At 35.1% G+C, this 21006-nt stretch overlaps 1 protein-coding gene across 6 annotated transcripts in view; it reads left to right on the forward strand.

The window, feature by feature from the left end:
• The window catches only part of ITGB3BP (integrin subunit beta 3 binding protein), a 102218-nt gene that overhangs the window by 58417 nt on the left and 22795 nt on the right, over positions 1–21006 (forward strand). For 2 of the 6 annotated variants that reach the window (XM_058430886.1, XM_058430885.1), the window contains exons 5-8: positions 9398–9476; positions 9891–9984; positions 10541–10597; positions 17022–17072. In XM_058430886.1, coding sequence (XP_058286869.1) covers positions 9398–9476; positions 9891–9984; positions 10541–10597; positions 17022–17071 — 280 coding nt within the window. In that variant the 3' untranslated portion in view covers position 17072. Of the gene's footprint in view, positions 1–9397; positions 9477–9890; positions 9985–10540; positions 10598–13953; positions 17001–17021; positions 17073–21006 lie in introns of those variants that run through there. The other 4 variants (XM_058430883.1, XM_058430887.1, XM_058430884.1 and 1 more) reach the window with 2 other exon arrangements.

The following is a 21006-nucleotide window of genomic DNA, read 5'->3' on the forward strand; positions in this document are numbered from 1 at the left end:
TAGGTTTTCTTGTTCGTGAATTTTACTTTCTTCTCATCCTTTTTGACTTTTTAAAGTGAGATAAGCCATTAATATGGTTCTAAAAGTCAAAACTGTTGCCAAAAAAGGATACTCAGAGTGGTATTAATCCCTCCCTCATTCCTTCTACCTATTTCTTGTGGGTAGCCAAATTCATTAGTTTCTTATTTACCTTTCCTATGTTTATTTCCATAAAATTAAGCACTTTCATATATTTTTTCTATACAGAAGGTGGCACACCATATGTACTCTTTTCACTTTGCCTTTTTTACTGATGAATACGTCCTGAAATCAATTCCTATTGATCAGTTTGGAGAATTTTAAATGTAAGAATCCTCTCAACAGGAAAATACAGTTCCATGTTCTAGGTTTAAAAATGTTTTTTTCTTCACAAAACAAGTAGTTAATGGCATGTCAATAAAGCCCATTTGTAAAAAAACACTTACGCATTAATATTTTATGTGAACTTCCATATCCTTTATGTTTTGCAAGGAATATATATAATTTACTGCGATTGGCTTTTCTTCCTCTTGGCAATTTGCTGCTGCTGTAGCTGGCATTGCTATGAAAATGCAGTAATGGTGACTGTCCTGTAAGTTTCATTTTCAGATAATTGTAGATTTACTTGCCATTGTGAGAAGTAAAACAGAGACATCATGTGTATTGTTTTCCTAGTTTCCCGACATAACATCTTACAAAACTGTAGTACAATATCACAACCAGGAAATTGACATTGACTCAATCCACTGATCTTACTCATATTTCCTGTTTTGCAATGAACTGATTTGTGTGTGTGTATTTAGTTCTGTACAATTTTATCACGTGTAGATTCTTGTATCTACCACTGTAGTCATGGTACAGAACAGTTCCATCACCACGAGGATCCCACCTGTTGTATAGGACTTTTTTTTTTTTTTTTGAGACAGAGTTTTGCTCTTGTTGCCCACGATGGAGTGCAATGGCATGATCTTGGCTCACTGCAACCTGCACCTCCTAGGTTCAAGTGATTCTCCTGCCTCCGCCTCCCAAATAGCTGGGATTATAGGTGTGCGCCACCACCATGTCTGGCTAGTTTTTGTATTTTTAGTAGAGACGGGATTTCACCATGTTGGCCAGGCTGGTCTTGAACTCCTGACCTCAGGTGATCCACCCACCTCGGCCTTCCAAAGTGCCGGGATTACAGGCATGTGCCACTGTGCCCAACCTAGGACTTATTTTTAGTCACTAGCTCATTCTCTCTTATAGGCAGAAGAGTAACTTTTTTAGATGTGTATTTTTTGTTATTTCTGTACTAACCCAAATAAAATCTTTTTAATAGTAGTGAGTTATGCCAGAACTGGTTTTTCAAAAATTTTTGTTGTTTTGTTTTGCATTATGTATACAATTTAATTGTGACAACCACTGGTCAGTATTCTAAGTTCCTCTTGACTGCTCAAATGATGGTCTCTAGGGATAAGTTAGTTGAAAATGTTTATCAGAATCTTAGGATGAAGATATAAGCCTGTATTCCGTATTAGGCCTATTCTGTAGGTGAGCAAAGGCTAAGAGGAAAGCCAGTCTTAAAAAGAGAATTTTCAACTGTTTAAAATTTTAGATATGGAAGACTGGAAGCTTTCCCCTAAAGATCAGAAGCAAAACAAGGACACCTGCTTTCACCACTGGTGTTCAACATTGTATTGGAAATTCTAGCCAGAGCAATTAGATAAGAAAAAGAAATAAAAGGCATTTAAATTGGAAGAGAAAAAGTAAAACAATCTTTATTTGAAGACAAGATGATTCTCTATAGAGAAAATCCCAAGAGTGCACAAGAAGCTACTAGAGCTAATAAATAGAGCCAAAAAAAGTTGCAGGGTATAAGATCAACACACAAAACTCAGTTTCCATATACCTGTAATGAATTTGAATAGGAAATTAAGGAAGCAATCCATTGCAGTAGCATCTGAAAGGATAAAATACACAGGAATAAATTTAACTAAAGAGGTAAAAAACTTGTACACTAGAAACTACAATTCATTTTTGAAAGAAATTAAAGAAGATCTAAATAAAAGGAAAGATATTCTGTATTCATGGGCAAGAAGATTTAATATTGTTAAGATGTTAATGCTACTACCCAAAGCAATCTACAGATTCACTGTAATTCCTATATTTCTTTTGCAGAATGATTAAACAGCATTTTTTGCAGAAATGGAAAAACCTGTCCTTAAATTCATATGAAACTACAGGAGACCCTAAATAGCCAAACAATCTTGAAAAAGGACAAAGTTGGAAGACTCATATTTCCTGATTTCAAAACATACTACAAAGCCACAGTAATCAAAACAGTATGGCACTGGCATAACAGTAGCCATAGAGACCAATGGAATAGAATTGGGGGTCCAAAACAAACGCATACGTCTATGGCCAGTTGATTTTTGACAAGGATGCCAAGTTTATTTAATGGAGAAAGAATAGTCTCTTCAATAAATGTTGCTGGGAAACAGGATTTCCTTATAAAAAAGAATGAAGTTGGATCCCTACCTCACAGCATATGTAAAAATTAAATCAAAATGGATCAGTGACCTAAATATAAGGGCTAAAACCATTTATAACTATCTTAGAGGAAAACATAATGATAAATCTTCATGACCTTGAATTTGTTGATAGATTCTTACATAACAACACCAAAAGCACAATGAACAAAAGAAAAAATAAATTTGACTTTATCAAAAGTAAAAGCTTTTGTGCTTCAAAGTACACCATCAAGAAAGTAAAAAGGCAAAGTACAGAATGGGAGATAATATTTTCAAATTATATATCTAATAAGGGTTTATTGCTTCTAATAAGGGTTTAATGTCCAGAGTAGATCAAGAACTTCCAAAACTCAACAAGAAAAAAGACAACCCAATTTTAAATATAGGCAAAGACTTGAGTAGATATTTCTTTTTTTTTTTGAGATGGAGTCTCGCTCTATCGCCCAGGCTGGAGTGCAGTGGCACGATCTTGGCTTACTCCAAGCTCCGCCTCCCAGGTTTACGCCATTCTCCTGCCTCAGCCTCCCAAATAGCTGGGACTACAGGCACCCGCCACCATGCCTGGCTAACTTTTTTTTTTTTTTTTTTTTTTGGTATTTTTAGTAGAGACGGGGTTTCACCATGTTAGCCAGGGTGATCTCGATCTCCTAACCTCGCGATCTGCCGGCCTCGGCCTCCCGAAGTGCTGGGATTACAGGCATGAGCCACCGTGCCTGGCCTTGAGTAGGTATTTCTTGAAAGAAGTTATACAAATTGCCAATAAACACATGAAAATATATTAAATATCATTAGTCATTAAAGGAATGCAAGTCAAAACCACAGCAAGACCTTACATCTTACACCTTACATCTACGAGGATGTCTATTTAAACAAACAATAAAAATGGAAAATAACAAATATTGGCAAGGATATAGAGAAATTAAAACCCTTGTACATTGTAGCTCCTGTGGAAAACAGTCTGGCACTTTTCTCAAAAAGTTAAACATATAATTACCATAAGACCAAGCAATTTCACTCCTAGGTATATGCCCAAAATAATTGAAAACAGTGACTCAGATATTTATATGCCAGTGTTTATTCCATCGTTATTCACAATAACCAAAAGACAGGAAACAACCCAAATGTTCATCAACAAATGAATAGATAAACAAAGTGTGGTATATACATGCAGTGGAATATTGTTTATTTATGAAAAGGAAGGAAGTTCTGATACATGCTACTACATTGAAGAATCTTGAAAGCATTATGCTAAGTGAAATAAGCCAGACACATAAGGACAAATACTGTAAGATTCCAGTTGTATGCAATATCTAGAATAGACTAATTCAAAGACACAGAAAGGAGATTAAGGGTTACTAGAGGCTGGAGGTGGGAAGCAAGAAGAGTTATTGCTTAATGGTTATACAGTTTCTGTTTGTAGTAATAGAAAAGTTTTGGAAATAGATAGTGGTGATGGTTGCACAGCATTGTGAGTGTAATTAATGTCACTGAATTGTACATTTAAAAATGTTTAAAATGACAAATCTTGTATATATTTTATCACAGTAAGAAATTTTTTAAAAAAATTTTAAGCTGAACAGAATGCAGAAAAGCTCCTTGAGACAGCCTGTAAAAATATAATGAAATAAATAGAGCTAAACACAGGGGGAAATTTTTTTTTTTTTTTTTACAAAGAATGTCAATTTTATTTATATTGACCAGATTTTTTTGTGGTCAGTCTTCAGGAAAAAATGCTTTTAATTAATTTTTATGTGCATAAGAATTGCCTAGAAATGCATATTTCTGACCTTCTCTGTTAGTAGTTCTTGGATGCAGCCCAGGAATTTGTATTTTTAACCATTTACCAAGGAATTCTGATGCCAGTTGTAACTGAATTACACTTTTGGAAATATTATATAATGGTTGAGAACATAGGTCAAACACACCTGGGTTCAAATCCTGACTGTGCCCCTTGTTATAAAACCCTGGATAATTAAATAATTTATTGGTACTTCAGTTTTCATAGCTGTAAAATGGAGACGGTATTTCCCACAGGTAGTTGTTTTGAAAATTAAGTAAGATATAGTTTGTAAAGTAGTAAGTATAGTGCCTTAAACTAAGAAAGCATTAAAAAAAGTTAACAATACATTTCATTGTTTTCATAATTCAACTGTCATCCAAAATTATCAGTTTAGGTCGAGGGAGATGGAGATTCAGTGACCTATTTACCTTTTTCTGCATGAATCATAGTATTGTAAAGATAAAGAAAACCTAGGGAATTCATCTCTGTTATGTACATTTTAATGCACAAGTCTCGAGACTTATAAAAGTACAATTTCTTAGAGGTAACAACTTTCAGATAATAGCTTTTAGTAATAGAATTAATTAGTAGTGTATTTGTGGCCTTTGAGAACACTGTATTAGAATACTAAGGCAGAAATCGAAATATAAGAGTTTAATTTTAATATGGAGGAAGTGGAGATTGGGTTAGGCTGTCATGTTGAGCAGAAATTTGTGAAAGAAGATTCATTAAATTAGGTAAATGGAGAGTTAAGCAACATTGGGTGCTCAGCAAAATCATACTTCTAATATTGACTGTCAATTCTACTGTGAGACTTTTTTTTTTCCATAGTACTCACAGCTTAGACTAGGAGCAAAGAAAACAAATAGGGACATCCAGGGTTACATGTGAGAAAGACATATGTGGTGGAAAGTTAGGGAACTGAATTAATTCACTTTGTCAGCAATATAACTGATGAATCATGGAGACTGTATAAGACAATATGAGAAGGAAGTAACAAAAAGAGAAAACTGCAGGATGGGCATACTTCACTTGAATCTAGGGATGGATGGTCACTGGACCAGGTCTTTTTTATTCTGTTCATTGATCCATCAAATAGTTACTGGGTACCTCCCATAACTGCAGGCACCTTATTAGTTAACACAGGTTGTAACAGTAAATAAGGTAGATACTGCCCTTGCCTTCATGGAGCTTACAATCTGGTAAGGAAGACCTATGTCAAACAATTCGAAGTTACAAAAAAGGAAGGAGATCAAAATTTTTTTCAGGCCATTATCATGGCTTTTACAGGTTTTCGCTCTTCTTCCACTATATCCGCAATGCCTACACAGTACAGTAGATACCATGGCTTGCATCCGAGGGAATCTATAAATCACTGGGTTCCTTTTTTATCTGCTCCACTCCTTTGCTTCTCATTCTTTCACATCTAGGATGGCACAGCAGGAGCTGAGTTAATACTTGCTAACACCTGCTTCAATAAATCTGAATTAGAAGCACCAATTTAATACAATTTCTCTTTGTTCTTTTAGTTCTCTCCTCAGAATACTTCTGAGGAACTTAATAGAGAAAAAGTAAATGATGAAACTACATTCGAAGCTAAGAATGGAAAATAATTGAAAGAATTGAAAGTGGCCAAGATAGGAAAAACCCAGAACTGGTACAGAATGATAGTTTTGAAAGTCAAGTTACACCTGACTTGAGACTGAAGAAGTTAATATAGAAGGAAGGAAAAGCAGAGTTAATGGATACATCCAATGCTTCTCATGGATTTTATTTGGCTGATGCACCTAATTTCAGTTGTTTTTCAGAATAAGGACTTTCTCTTTGAGGAATGTGAGAGAACTCTGAATTTCACAATGCAACTCTTCTAAGCAAATTGGAAAACTGCACTGAAAATCCTGAATTTTGACATGTAGCTCTCTCAAGAGAAAAACTACTAGATGCTTAAAAAAAAAAGTGCTGGCCGGGTGCGGTGGCTCACGCTTGTAATCCCAGCACTTTGGGAGGCCGAGGCGGGCAGATCACGAGGTCAGGAGATCGAGACCATGGTGAAACCTCGTCTCTACTAAAAAAATACAAAAAATTAGCCGGGCGTGGTGGCGGGCGCCTGTAGTCCCAGCTACTCGGAGAGGCTGAGGCAGGAGAATGGCGTGAACCCGGGAGGCGGAGCTTGCAGTGAGCCGAGATTACGCCACTGCACTCCAGCCTGGGCGACAGAGCGAGACTCCGTCTCAAAAAAAAAAAAAAATGCTGCTGGGTTTTTACTCTACGATGAAAAAGAAGGTTAATTCAAGGAGGACCAAGATTTCAGATTTCTCAGGTTGTGCTACAGTAGTCTTTGACCACAATGCAGATTTGATTAAATCTTGTAAGGATGCCATAAAACTGGCAACAGTCACTGGATACCTGGATGTAGTGGCCCACTGACATCCAGATGGCTCAAAGGGTCATTATAAGATAAAGGATTTGGTCCAATTTAGTCTAGTGAGAGGCAAATCTATTTGAGAAAGAAATAATATTCTGTAAAATACGAATGGCACCCAATGATGATACTTTTACTCACCAACTTGAAAGAGGCACAATAACTTTGAAATTTTGTACCATAATGAACTTGAGAAATATATTCTTCAGGCAGCTTGAAAGAAATGAAAGATCGTTGATTTTCAGGAATAAATAAATTAGTAAAGGAACATCAAGATGATATTAAGGGACTGTATGCAAACCATAATGCTATGTTAGGGCAACAAAGTGAAATTTGAACCATGCATTGAAAATACAGAAAAGGCTCTCAGTAGCAATACAAATCTACTTTTCAGCACAAGTAGGATGTTTATGAGAATTCCATTTTGTCTAGGATTTAACAGTTGTATAACACTTAAAACACCATTCATGGGAATGTGGTTGCCTTCAAGGTGGGAAAAAGAGGTGATTTCGTCTAGGGAGAAGAAGAGGAGGAGAGGAAAGGGAATCAAAATAATAATAAAAGCAATAGCATGTCTACTAGTCCTACTACTTGATCCTGCAATGGATACAAGTGTCCTTGAGAAAGCACCTTCAGCATATCAAAGATGTTTTGAAAACAACTTCCCCAGATAATTGATATTTAATCCATACAAGTCTCCAAGATTGTTAAGACAGTTTGTTTTAGCTTAGCCCCTCAATTACTATCTTAATTTAGGAGAGCTGCTAGTAGGTCCTTTGGAGATGCTACATTATACAACTTTTGGGGGCACCATTTACATCTAACTCTATGTGAACAGAGCCCCTTGGAGACATTGAAGATGGCAGCCCTGCAGGACCTAATCCTTCCCACACAATTCCCTATGGGTTAACAGGGAGTACCATCAGCTCGTTAACATATGGTAAGACAGTTTGAAAACGCTCTACTATTCCAGTTCTCCCAGGAAAGGGATGCAAGGTATAAGGCAACAAGCCCCTCAGATTCTTTCTCATAGCAAAGTAACTTATTTGCTTCCACTTTGTACTCCTAGGGCACTCAGTAGGCTTTGGCATCATATATGAGAAGCTAGAGGATCCAGCCTGGGAGGGAGTCCCTTAAGTCCTTGTTTCTTCAGGTCTTTGGATCTAATTTGAAGGAGCAGGAATTCCTTTATGATACCATCTCTCAAACTGAGGTTCTCCTGTTAAGCTATCAGGGCCTCAGACAGATAACTTCTAATTGAAAATACATAATAAAGGAAAACTTTTAAAGAAAAAAAAACACCCAAAATTCCACTGCCCTCATAATTTTTAGCTTTTTCATAATGCTATCAAGTCTGTTTCTTGTTCACATACTTAGATAAAATTTTACTTAGTTGAAACTTACTGTACATACACATTGTATATCAAAATTTTAACATATTTTTCTTATTTTTAATAACAAAAATGTCAATGACTAATACTGATGTAATCTTGAGAAAGCATTTAAATAGAATTTCTGGTTTCTCTCATAAAATCTATATGGATTTATGCTGTTTGAAACAGTACTCACAAGCCATACATGGCTAATGAGCACTTGAAATATGGCAAGTATGGAATGAGATGTGTTGTTAATATGTAAAGTATACCTGGATTTGAAAAAAAGTATAAAATATCTCAATAATTTTTATATTCACTATATGTTGAAATAATATTTTGAATATATTGATTTAAATACCTAAACGTTATGAAAATTATTAAAGAAAATTTACCTTTTTATTCCTTTTAGTGTGGCTACCAAAAATTTTAAATTACATACATGGCTTACATTATTTTTCTATCAGACTGTGTTGATATAGATTATCACAAACAGCTATGGGGTCTTAAAATTGGAAAATAAACTAAAATTTTAACAGTAAGGGAATGGTTAAACCATTTTTAGTATGTTTACTAAATAGAATATTGTGCAGCCTTTAATATGTGGCCCCCCAAAATGTATATAATGTTGTATTAAGTAAAGAAAGCACAGCCAGACACCATGGCTCACACCTGTAATCACAGTGATTTGGGAGGCCAAGGTAAGAGGATCTATTGAACCCAGGAGGTTGAGGCTGCAGTGAGCCATGATCACACCACTGCACTTCAGCCTGGGTAACAGAGGTAAACCCCATTTCTTTATAAAAAGGAAAAAAAAAGCATGATAACAAAGTTACACAATTTTTTGTTTTTAAACTAGGAGCATTTTTCCAAAAAGCTAACTGGAGATATGTTCAGAAGATTGAATTCCAAGTGATGTTTTCCTCTTTTCCTCTTCTTTATTTTCAAATTTAAAATAAAGTCATAAAACTTTTTTTATTTTCAAAAGAAGTTACTAGGTGATACTGATTCATAGACTCAGATCAAGGTAAATGAAGGAATGGTGGTGTATTAGTGTTCTCAATGTGGCATTGTGGAGAAAGGAACAGCCAACTATGTCTTCCATCCCACTGCTCAGTGGGTATCGGAAAGTAAAACTCCAAAAGAGGGGACAGTTGATAATATATATATTGTGTTTGTAAAGAATGAAAGAACCTAAGTCTAAGGTCCTTTAAAAAGAGTTAAAGCTCTGAAAATGACTTGCCATGTTTAAATGCTTCCCCTTGCTAAGTATTATCTTTTTCTTTATTACTAGATTCATGATGTTGCTATCAAAAGTTGAGAAATTGTCAGAAGAAATCATGGAGATCATGCAAAATTTAAGTAGTATACAGGTTTGCATTTTTTCATACTTCTACCCTGTTTGAAAACGATAAAAGGAAAGAAATGTCCCAGATTAGGGAATCCAATCCAGGAAAGAGTTTGCACAGAGTATGTTTAATTTACTTTTCATGGGAATTTTTTTTTATAAGAGAACACTATTTAACCATAATATTTTAGTAATATCTTGCTTTTCACATTTAAACATAAATTTGTAGATTATGTTTAGTCTTTTTAGTTAATTATAAATTATTTTTATTCAGACATTTTTGGGCTTGAAATAGTTGGCCTGCTAGAAACAGTTAAATATCCTAACATAAAGTTTAAGTTTTTCAAATGAAGGAAACAATATACTGTATTTTCACTAGGCATGTCAGTAATCTCATTTGTGTAGAGAACTTAACTCATTCAAGATGGATTTCTTGTAGGCTTTGGAGGGCAGTAGAGAGCTTGAAAATCTCATTGGAATCTCCTGTGCATCACATTTCTTAAAAAGAGAAATGCAGAAAACCAAAGAACTAAGTAAGAATTTATGAGTTTTCAATGACAGTAATTTTAAAGATAAGCCTATTAATTTGTCTCATTTACATTTGATAGACTTCTTTATATATACCATTACTGGACATGTGATAAAAATTAGGAGATACACCTAATGCTAAATGACGAGTTAATGGGTGCAGGAAATCAACATGGCACATGGATACATATGTAACAAACCTGCACATTGTGCACATGTACCCTAAAACCCTAAAGTATAATAAAAAAAAAAAATTAAAAAAAACAAAAAACAAAAAAACTATTACCTTATTTAAATAAGAAGCCACATGTCTTCTATCAGGATGTGTTATTTGGGGGATTTTTCTTGAATGTGAATGAAAAGAATGCACCTTGGAAACTGGTAGTAGGCATTTCAAATGTAATGCCCATTTTTATAATATATAATAAAGTATTATATTTTATACTTGATACTTATGTATTATTTTGAATTATTTTTTCTCATGAAGTTGCTTGTTACAAGTATTGAGAAATTATCCGTATTCTATGTTAATTCTTGACATGAGATTTTTACTTCCTTTAGTGACAAAAGTAAATGAACAAAAACTGTTTGAAAAGAGTACAGGACTTCCTCACAAAGGTAAGTAGTTGTGTTTTAGTTTATTACATAAAAAGATGCTTTCATCCCATTTTGCCAATTAAAACTAATCATCATGAATCCTTTTTAGTGGTTTTCTTTTTTCCTCAAAGATCCCTGTTCTGAAGTGTGTTCTTTTAAAAGACACGAATCTCATTTGAAAAGCTTTATATTGCATTTAGCAGAAGATGATATCTGATGAGATCAACTTCTCTGATGGTTGAACTTTTTAAATGTCTTTTGAAATGCAATCTTCAACATAAGATTTGAATTTTGTCTTTTTATTAAAATTTCTTTTTCAGAATACAGACAAATAGGAGCAACAATGCATTAATATACTGCAGTTTTTATTGTTGCACTAGAAGCATTAAAAGTTACTTTCTAACCAGTATTCTGGAAACTTTCAGATCATTGATATGCTTTGTTCTACTATGAACTCTCATGCCTCTGAGCATTTCACAGTATGGAAAACTAAACAGTTTTTAGGTTTCCATAGGAAGTACACATTCACACCTTCACACCTCAATAAGCAAAGTAATCATGAACTGTAAAATACCAAAACCTTTAGACTAATATAAAAGTGATTAATAGTACCTACATGAATGCCATTTAGCAATTACTGCAAGTGGAATTAGGCCTTAAAATGGGTGGCCATGTTTTTAGCCTACCACTTTTAAATACCAATGACTGCCATTTATTGAGTAACTATAATTACAAATATTCTCAATACTAGGATCAGCAAATCTTTACAGCAATGTGGAAAGATAGCTACACTGTATTATCATTGTCATTATAGACAAGGAATGAAGACACAAAAAATATTAAGTAACTTGCCCAAGACTTCTACTTAGGTAACAGAGCAAGGATTCCAACCAAAGACCAGTCTGGCCTCAAGAACTCTGGTCTTTCCATTATTCTGTGTTATCTCTTAAAACAAATGAAATCATCCAATCATCTTAGCTTTCAGATTCAAACATGGCACATAATTGAAACTGCTTCAGTCAATCTGGTATGTTAGCCTGGGTTTAGAACCTTTAATAAGCCAGTGATGGGTTGGCAATGGAAAGTGCTGGGATTGCCAGCCAGTCAGATCTAAAGGCCAGCTGGGTCATGGCAGGGCTGCAGCCATGGCAAGACTCCTCCAAAGCTCATGTAGGAAGAGAGCTGAATAGGCTTCCTGAGCTCTTCAGTTGAGCAACTAACGTCTACTGTGATGCCAAGAATTTAAGAACATGAAAGGTAGCTGTTTCTTGGAAATGGCTTGGGATCTCTTCTTTTAAAAAGAAAGAAAGAAAGAGAGAGAAAGAGAAAGAAAGGAAAGAAAAAGAAAGAAAAAAGAAAAAGAAAGAAAAGAAAAGAAAAAGAAAAAAGAAAAATTTAGAGGCAGGATTGTACCCTGTCACCCAGACTAAAGTGATGATTAGTGAAGTGGGATTACAGGCATGAGCCAACACCCCTGGCCTCTTGTCTCTTACTTTAGTTGTATAACTTGATTAGAATGTGTAACTGGGTTTCAGTGGTTTCAATCTCTCCTAATTTGACAAGTTTTAGAGGATCACAATAGGAAAGCAAAATGTTTATTATTTCCCAATTGGAAGAAAATTTGCTTCTATATCTTCTACACCAATAGTGTGATTTCCTTAAAAATCTGTAACTTCATAGAACTAACTAGAATTAGGCTTAACATAGTTGGCTTTTGTGAACAGCTTTGAGAAATAAGGAAGAGGAAAACTCTGGAATAAATAAGTGAACTGTCAATGCTAATAATTTAAAGAAAAATTTTTTTAATTTATATTTCATTAAAATATTTTTCCTTCCAGGGGAAACTTTTTTCATTTCCTTATGGCCATCTAAAATACATTAACTCATTGTGTGTTTATGCATGATCAGCCTTAAAACTGTTTTCTATTATTTTAGGCATTAAGGCTGACTTGCCCATTACCAGATTTTCCCAAAGGACTGAGTTCCTGCATAGAGAGACTGTATCACTAAACCATGTTTGTAAATTTCTAATAATCATTCATTTAAATGAAAACTCAGTTTAAAAATATATAATACATAGTATCTATATAAGTATGTTATATATTAATGTGTGTTCTATGTTGTCATCATCCAATTCTGTTTCTTGGCAAGAGCTACATTAGCTCTTTGTATTTCCTGAGGTATTAAAAACTTCATTAGCTTTTTAACTAATTTTGGGAAATTCATATTGCCTAAAAAATAGATTAAAGCTTATTTTTGTTGTAATTTGATTTTGAGCTATATAGTTTTCCTGAGTGCTTTTCCTACCTCTTTCTCTGGTTCCTAACATACATATTAGTTTGGGGGATTTTTTGTTTGTTTTGTTTTTTGGTTAATGATTATGTACACACAAACATGCACACACATGTAAATTTTTTTTACTAAGCTAGCAACTTTTACCCTTTTCTGCTCATACATTCATTTTAAGAGGATTTTGCTAATTCTTTTGACATCTCAAACTAGTTTGCTTTATATGTCCCTTATTTTGCAATCTGGCCTTGAAATTTCCACTTTCTTTTATTTATTTTTACTATGCTATTACACAGAATTGTTTAAATTTTAAAATGTTTTGGGAGTTTGTCATAATATTAGAAAATAAGTAAAATAAAAATCATCCCTATAATATGTATAGGATTTATTAAGGTAATTATGAAAATTAGAATAAGCCAATTACTTGTTTCACTATCAAAAGAATGTCCTTCAGATTCTTCTGGGTTTTTGGTGGGTTTTTTTGTTTGTTTGTTTGTTTGTTTGTTTTTTGGTCTTTCAGATTCTTACTAAATTTTTCTAGAATAGTTAAAATAGACAGTACCATGAGAATTTCAATATTTATGCTATCATTGCCTCTTCTAATTGGTCTTTTAGTTCTGGTAATATTTATTTTTTCATTTCAGTGGGAATTTCAGTTAACGTCAGTTACAGTCTTTATTACAGGAAGAGTATAATTGTAAAAATAACACTCTAGTGTTTTAAATATAGACATCTGACACACATTCTTAAGGCTTTATATAACTTATTCAAGAGAAATTTAAAACATACACAATAAAATTAAAAGGCACACTGAGATTTTCACAGTGTCATAAGAACTGGACCTGGTAAATCAGGGGATGCCTTGATGAGAGTATATGAATAAAAGAGGATCTCCTCTGCTAAACACAGATTTCTTAAACAAAGGAAGGCTTCTTTCTTTCTTCAGTTACTTAGGAAACAAGCCTAATTTTGCTTTCTTCAATAACACTGGCTTTATGACTATTAGGAAAATAATGAAATGAAAGGTTCTTTTTCTGTAAGATTTGGATGTGAATTTTCATAATTATTTTAAATTTGTTATGCTGAAGACTTAAGACATATGACCATGCAGTGGGCTGATACAGATGAAATGTCACATTATCATCACATGGTGAGGCATGAAATTTATTTACTTTACATAATCAACCTCTACTTAAAACAACTTGTTACAGATATTCCTTAGTCAATAGATGGCATTATTTAGTAGTTAATATTTTCAGTTTTTTCTGAAGATAATAAAAAATACCATCATTGTTGGTCTATGACTAGTACTTCCAATAAACAAAATGTTTTTGAAAAGAATGTAAGCAAATTGTAGAGCAGTTGCCAAGATATGAAATCTAGACACTTAGCTTCAGTCCAAAACATATTTTATCTGTTTTGAGAATAATTGTGTGGGTTGCAGTATGCATATTTTAAATGAAATAGAACCGTCTGAACTTTACATTGTTCAATGTTTCAGCTGTTTGTAATAGAAAATATTTCAGAATTTCCAACTTTGGTCTATTTTAAAAAGCATAAAGTACAATGTTCCTGTTTTCTTTAGTTAACTTTCTGTATTCTTACATAGTAAAATTCATCTTGGTTATAAGATTTTAGTTATCACATTCTTAGACAACAGGACAAATTTAAAACTCTTTCTGTTCTAACACTATAAAATAGTTTGATATTGCCTCTTCATTCTAACCACCCACTGAAGTATTTTTTAAACATAAAAATATGTTGTTCTTTCCCCCACTCAGGCTTGAAAAAGTATTCATCATACCAGCTGAATAATTTCACTCCCAGAAGACTACTACCCTTTTAGTTTTCTATTTTATCTTAACATTAAACAATATATTTTTTTCAAACAGATACTTCAATTTTAAAAGCACTGAGGTTTGAAGTTTAGACATGACGACTTTTAGGAGAAACAACAGAAATTCCCCCTATGCTTTAACATTCTGGGTTTATCTGGAGATAAAAAATGGAGCCATTAATTTTGATAGCACAAATATACATTAATGTACAACTATAGTCCTCAGCTCTTTATAATGATTCAGCTATCATGTAGCCATATGTGAGTCATAACCTTTCCTATTAATAATGTTAATGCTCTTGTTTTACATGATTCATCATTGTTTTGGGGTATGCATTTCAGCTGCTAAAAATGCTTACTTGAGATTTGTCTAGGATTTAAGTAAAAATAAACTGGTTTATTACTTTTCAAAGCCTTTTAAATTTCTTTCATGGTTTAAATTTTTTATACTTTAACAGAACTATGATAATTTTTGTTTCAAATAAAATTAGTAGAAAAAATTTTAAACTATAGATTTGGACTCACTTAATAGCAATTAGGTGTTTAAGAGGTGTAAATAACTTGCTATCCGACATTACAAATATCCAGGTGCTCTGTACGTGCTGATGACAACAAAATTGAAAAGAAAGACTGTAATAATTCTGACTGGTTTTCTCTGCAGAAGATATTGATTATTTGTGTGTGGTGAGAGATTTGGAAAATTCAATTAAAGGAGTTGTGCAAAGGTTTCATAAATTTTCCTTCTACAGCGTGTACACAGACATTGTTGTGTATTAAATCAATGCAGCACTTCACAATATATTTTCTTTGAAACATAAAAATAAATAACATTTAAACAGTTCTGCTTACTACAGAAACAAATTTTATTTTCTGTGAAGCATTTAGTCATGTGCTATCACTGACTCATACACATTTGCCAGCTGTAACAAATTTTATAGACATTTTCCCCAGAGACATATCTCACATACTATGAATTTTTAAATGAGCAAATGGTGAAGAAGGGATGTCAGCAATATAAAAATTGATCAGTTAAAAGATAAAAGCATAAGTAAAGAGATTTGTATGGTAGTCTTAATAGGTTTTATTAAATAAAAAATACTGTAAAAAGACAGTAATGAATAGACTGAAGACTATTCTTGAGGTGGAGAAAAATTATTCTGGCACATTTAGTAGAAATTGGTTTGTGTCACCTGACAGGTGAACTTTTTTTTCCCATTTTTAACTCTCAGAGTAGTCAAAAAAGCCCCACAAAAAAAGAGTTAGATAAATTATCTAAGTTGTTTACATATTTTAAACACAATAAAGCAAATGTTTATAGTATTATAACTAGTTATATAGTTAAAAGCAGGACTTGGTAATTATTAAATATTAGGTGATTTTTCCTCCAGCTCAGACCTCAGACAAGAGGAGGGTAGTCATTTTTATTCATACTATTCACACCAAGTGCTTCAGCCCTCTGGAACCTCTCTTTCAGGACCCCAGAACTCTTTGCTACCTTTCCCTCTACCTAGATTGCTTTTTTCTCTGTCTTGCAAACTCCTGCTCATCCTTTAAGGTCAGCCTCAGATGTCACAGCCTCTGTGAAGCTCTCCCCAGCTCTCCTAGGTAAAGCTGAATTGCTTCATCTTTGAGGCTCCCACAACACTTGTCTGAATATTTTAAATGTATCATGTTGTAGTGCATTGTAATTGCCTGGTTACAGGACTCTTTCTGGGCTCCTCTTTGGCAAACAAACAAAAAGTCTTATCTATGTACGATAGTTCCAGAACCTAGCACAGTGCTTGGATAGAGCCTGGAAGGAAGTTCCACATGCAGTGCAGCCAATGTGTGATGAATGAAAAGAACTTTTTTTAAAGAATTATCTAAGTATTTTCAAATACTTATAAATTGCTATTTTCTTACCTCATTAATGTTTATTGAGTGCCTACCATGCTCCAGGTATTATTCTAGCATTGGGGACACGCTGACAAACAAGGCAGACATAGTCCTGCCCTCAGGGGTATAGAATCTAGCACAAATGACAAGTCATTTTAGTAACCATAAAGCGTATACTAACAATGGTAATAAGCATGTATTGTAATAAATGTCTTGGAAGTTTTCGTAATAAATTTGAAAATGTATATTCTGAAATAGAATCAGGCTAACTATAGGATGTTGAAATGAGAATTTATAGTCTCATAGCTGCTCTTAGTGTAAAACAAGACTTTAGGTTGTTTTAATTTCATTTTGCTTCAACATTTATTCTGCGTCATATATTGTGGCAAGTTGCTTTGAATTGTTTTCTGAAAAAAAAAAAAACACCTTTCTTCTTTCATATAGAATCATGTCATCTTGACAGCTGTGAATTCCTTAAAGCCATTTTAAACTGAGGTACTGTTTCACCTTTCTAATTTAGTTTAACCTTGTGAAATTTCATTGTGTTTTGTTCAGGTGGAAACATTTTATCTGCATTATCAGATTTGGTATTGTCTTCCTATAAGAAAATAGGGATATGAGCTTTGGAGCTTTAGCTGAAATTATATTAATCTAGTCTTATAAACAACAGGAGGGCATCTGACATCAGTTAGAGGCTGAGTGGAAAAGAACTGTTGAGCTGACGACGCTAACTTTAAAAGTCAGAGGACACATTTTTAACTGAGTGTAAAAGGGTCCTTAATCAAGCATCTTTCACATAAATAGCTAAATAGACTAGCTAAGTAGATGCTGACAAGTGGATTATAGTTTCTGTAAGACACATCTGACTGAACAAGATATAACTAGTCTGTTAAATTTGGAAATGTGCTAAATTAAGTAAATAATTATATATTAGTTATACCTTGCCTTCAGAACAATTCCTATTGACTCAGCAATACAAGTAAAAATGATGTTTATAAATAGCTTATTGTAACAAATAAGCTAAAAGCAATATGAGTCATGATATATTAGTGTTTAACGTACCTAACTGAAGGTTCACATTAAGAACTGACATTGGCTGGGCATGGTGGCTCACACCGGTAATCCCAACACTTTGGGAGGCCGAGGTGGGTGGATCACTCGAGGTCAGGAGTTCGAGACCAGCCTGGCCAACATGGTGAAACCCCGTCTCTACTAAAAATACAAAAAATTAGCCGGGTGTGGTAGCTAGTGCCTGAATCCCAGCTACTCGGGAGGCTGAGGCAGGTGAATCGCCCAGGAGGCGGAGGTTGCAGTGAGCTGAGATCACGCCATTGCACTCCAGCCTGGGCGACTGAGTGAAACTCTTGTCTCAGGAAAAAACAACAACAAAAACTGGCATTAGGGGCTAGGCATGGTGATTCATGCCTGTAATCCCAGCACTGTGAGAAGCCAAGGTGAGAGGATCGCTTGAGCCCAGGACCAGCCTAGGCAACATAGTGAGAGACCTTGTCTCTACAAAAAAAAAATAGAAAAATTAGCTGGGTATGGTGGTGCATGTCTGTAGTCCCAGCTACTCAGGAGGCTGAGTTGGGAGGATCACTTGAGCCCACGTGGTAGAGGCTGTAGTGAGCCATGATCGCTGCACTCCAGCCTGGGTGACAGAGCGAGACCCTGTCTCCAAAAAAAAGGAAAAAAAATCAAAGCACAATTAAAGAATTATATTCTACCTCCAAGATACTTTGCTTTGGAAATGGTATCTCAAGTGATTAATACTAGCTTCCTGACAAGCTAGTCTTAATATTTGCAAAGCATCTTACATAGAAAATTGTGTCAGTTTTTTATGAAAACGTTTATTCTGTTGTATGCAGTAGACAATAGCCTATATTCTGTTGTTTGCAGTGAGTAATAGCTTATAATAATAGCTAGTATTTATTGAGTACTTTCTGGTTTTTTGTTTGTTTTTTGAAATGGAGTCTTGCTCTGTCACTCAGGCTGGAGTGCAGTGGCACGATCTCGGCTCACTGCAACCTCTACCTCCTGTATTCAAGTGATTCTTCTGCCCCAGCCTCCCGAGTAGCTGGGATTACAGTTGAGCGCCATGTCCGGCTAATTATTTGTATTTTTATTAGAGATAGGGTGTCACCATGTTGGCCAGGCTGGTCTTGAACTCCTAACCTCAAGTGATCCACCTGCCGCGGCCTCCCAAAGTGCTGCAATTACAGGCATGAGCCACCGTGCCCAGCCTTATTGAGTACTTTCTATGTGCCAGCAGTGTTATAAACACTTTATACACTGCTGGCACATACTTGATACGTATCCCATTTAATCTTCACAACTTATGACGTAGATACAGTTATTACTTTAATTTTATAGGTGAGGCAGTTGAGGCACAAATGAGGTTAAGTACCTTGTCACAGAATCACCTAAAACAGGGCCAGGATACTAAACTGAGTAGTCTGGTGCCGGTGCCTATGCTCTTGCCACTACCCAGTAGTAATCTGTGAATGTCAGGTTTCACTACTGGCCAAGGATTTTATATCCTGTTAAGTAAGGATAATATATAAATATTATCCTTATATATCCTATATGTAATAGGATATATATATATCTTATATATATCCATCCACATACACCTATATTCATTCATTGTAAGGTTACCATTTTATAAAATTTCTGACCCATGAAAATCCAACAGAGAACATATTAGATGGTGATCATAGATACATCTTCACAGTTACACATTTAGTAAATGAACGTGCAACATTTAGTGTTTGATAATCTCTGTAATAAACTTACAGGGAATTCAGAGTACTGAGAATAGCTTTGTGTTAATGGATTTTAGTAAAGATAACCACATTTTGGGGTGTTCTTTTGAGTCTTTGAGTAATACTTTCAAGAAACTGGAAAGAATTAAGGTTGAGCTACCAGTCAACCTCCCTTTCAGTGAGAAGCAAAAGAGCAATGACAGTGAAATTAAGTGACTTCACCTTTGAGGCATTTCCCTCAGTTCTGCCTTTCACCACATTTTCTTCTCACTTTGAGCATTTCCTTCATTATCTCCTTCATTCCCTGACTTTTCACTTTAGTGTATATGGTTTCCAAATTAGTCTCCTGGGCTATAAACCCACAATCTCAGCTGCCATACAATGTCTCCCAAGTATACCGATTTCATCATTTCCCCTCCAAAGATGTTTTTCTTCTACCTTTCTAGGGATTATATCATTCCATTGGTCAAATTCTCTTTTTGTCCCCACATCCAGACGCTTCCAGATTATATTACTTCTGAGAATGCTTAATTCTCCTTTCCACACCCACTAGACCAGTTTATTTCTTCATTACCTCTCTTCCAGACTATCATTGTCCCTATTGTAACCTACCTGTCTGCACTTTGGTCCCTTTCCCCTACAGCCTATCCTGCTACTGGACAAATGTATGCTTTAGAAGATATCACTCTACCATATGTACGATAAAATCCAAATTTAAACTGACATTCAGGAGTCTCCCTGATCTGCCCACAGCTTACCTTTCCAGTTTCTTCATTGTGCCTTATTCATTCCAGATTACTTGCCATTTCCCAGACACCTTCCCCAGAAAGTGCCTTTCTCATGTCCTTACCTTTGGTCTTGTCTGCTCAACCTAGCATGCCTTTTCCCTCATTATTGTCAAAATTTTACCTGTCTTTCAAAACCTGCTTAGAACTCATCTTCTGCATAAGCTTCCCCAAATCCCTCTCCCCCATATTCTCTCATTGCTCTTTTGTATATTTGTCATAGCTGCCTGACTGGTATGCATAAGGGAGAATGTGAATGAAACCCCTGATCTTGTCCTTATGCCCTAGAAACCTGAAAGTACTCGATATCACCATGGCCAACTTCCCTACCTGCACAACAGCTCCAGCCCTCTGTCACACTTAAGTGATTACTCCTCTTGACCTGTAATTGTTCAGTGGGGAGGACTATCCCATACAAATTCACTCCCAGAGCCTTTAAAAAGTGAAGCCTTGGCCGGGCACGGTGGCTCACGCATGTAATCCCAGCACTTTGGGAGGCCGAGGTGGGTGGATCATGAGGTCAGGAGATCGAGACTATCTTGGCTAACACGGTGAAACCCCGTCTCTACTAAAAATACAAAAAATTAGCCAGGTGCGGTGGCAGGTGCCTGTAATCCCAGCTACTCGGGAAGCTGAGGCAGGAGAATGGCGTGAACCCAGGAGGCAGAGCTTGCAGTGAGCCGAGGTAGCGCCACTGCACTCCAGCCTGGGCGACAGAGCGAGACTCCGTCTCAAAAGGAAAAAAAAAAAAAAGTGAAGTTGTGAAACAATGCTAGAATAAGAGAGAAAGTAAGGGTGACAGCAACCCACAGGCCACAGCCACAGTGCTAAGACCATCAAAAGATGGGAAGAGAAAAATATTTTGGCTAATGATAACAG

The sequence above is a fragment of the Hylobates moloch genome, unplaced genomic scaffold (genome assembly GCF_009828535.3).
Source record: "Hylobates moloch isolate HMO894 unplaced genomic scaffold, HMol_V3 SCAFFOLD_18, whole genome shotgun sequence".
NCBI classification, from domain to species: domain Eukaryota; kingdom Metazoa; phylum Chordata; class Mammalia; order Primates; family Hylobatidae; genus Hylobates; species Hylobates moloch.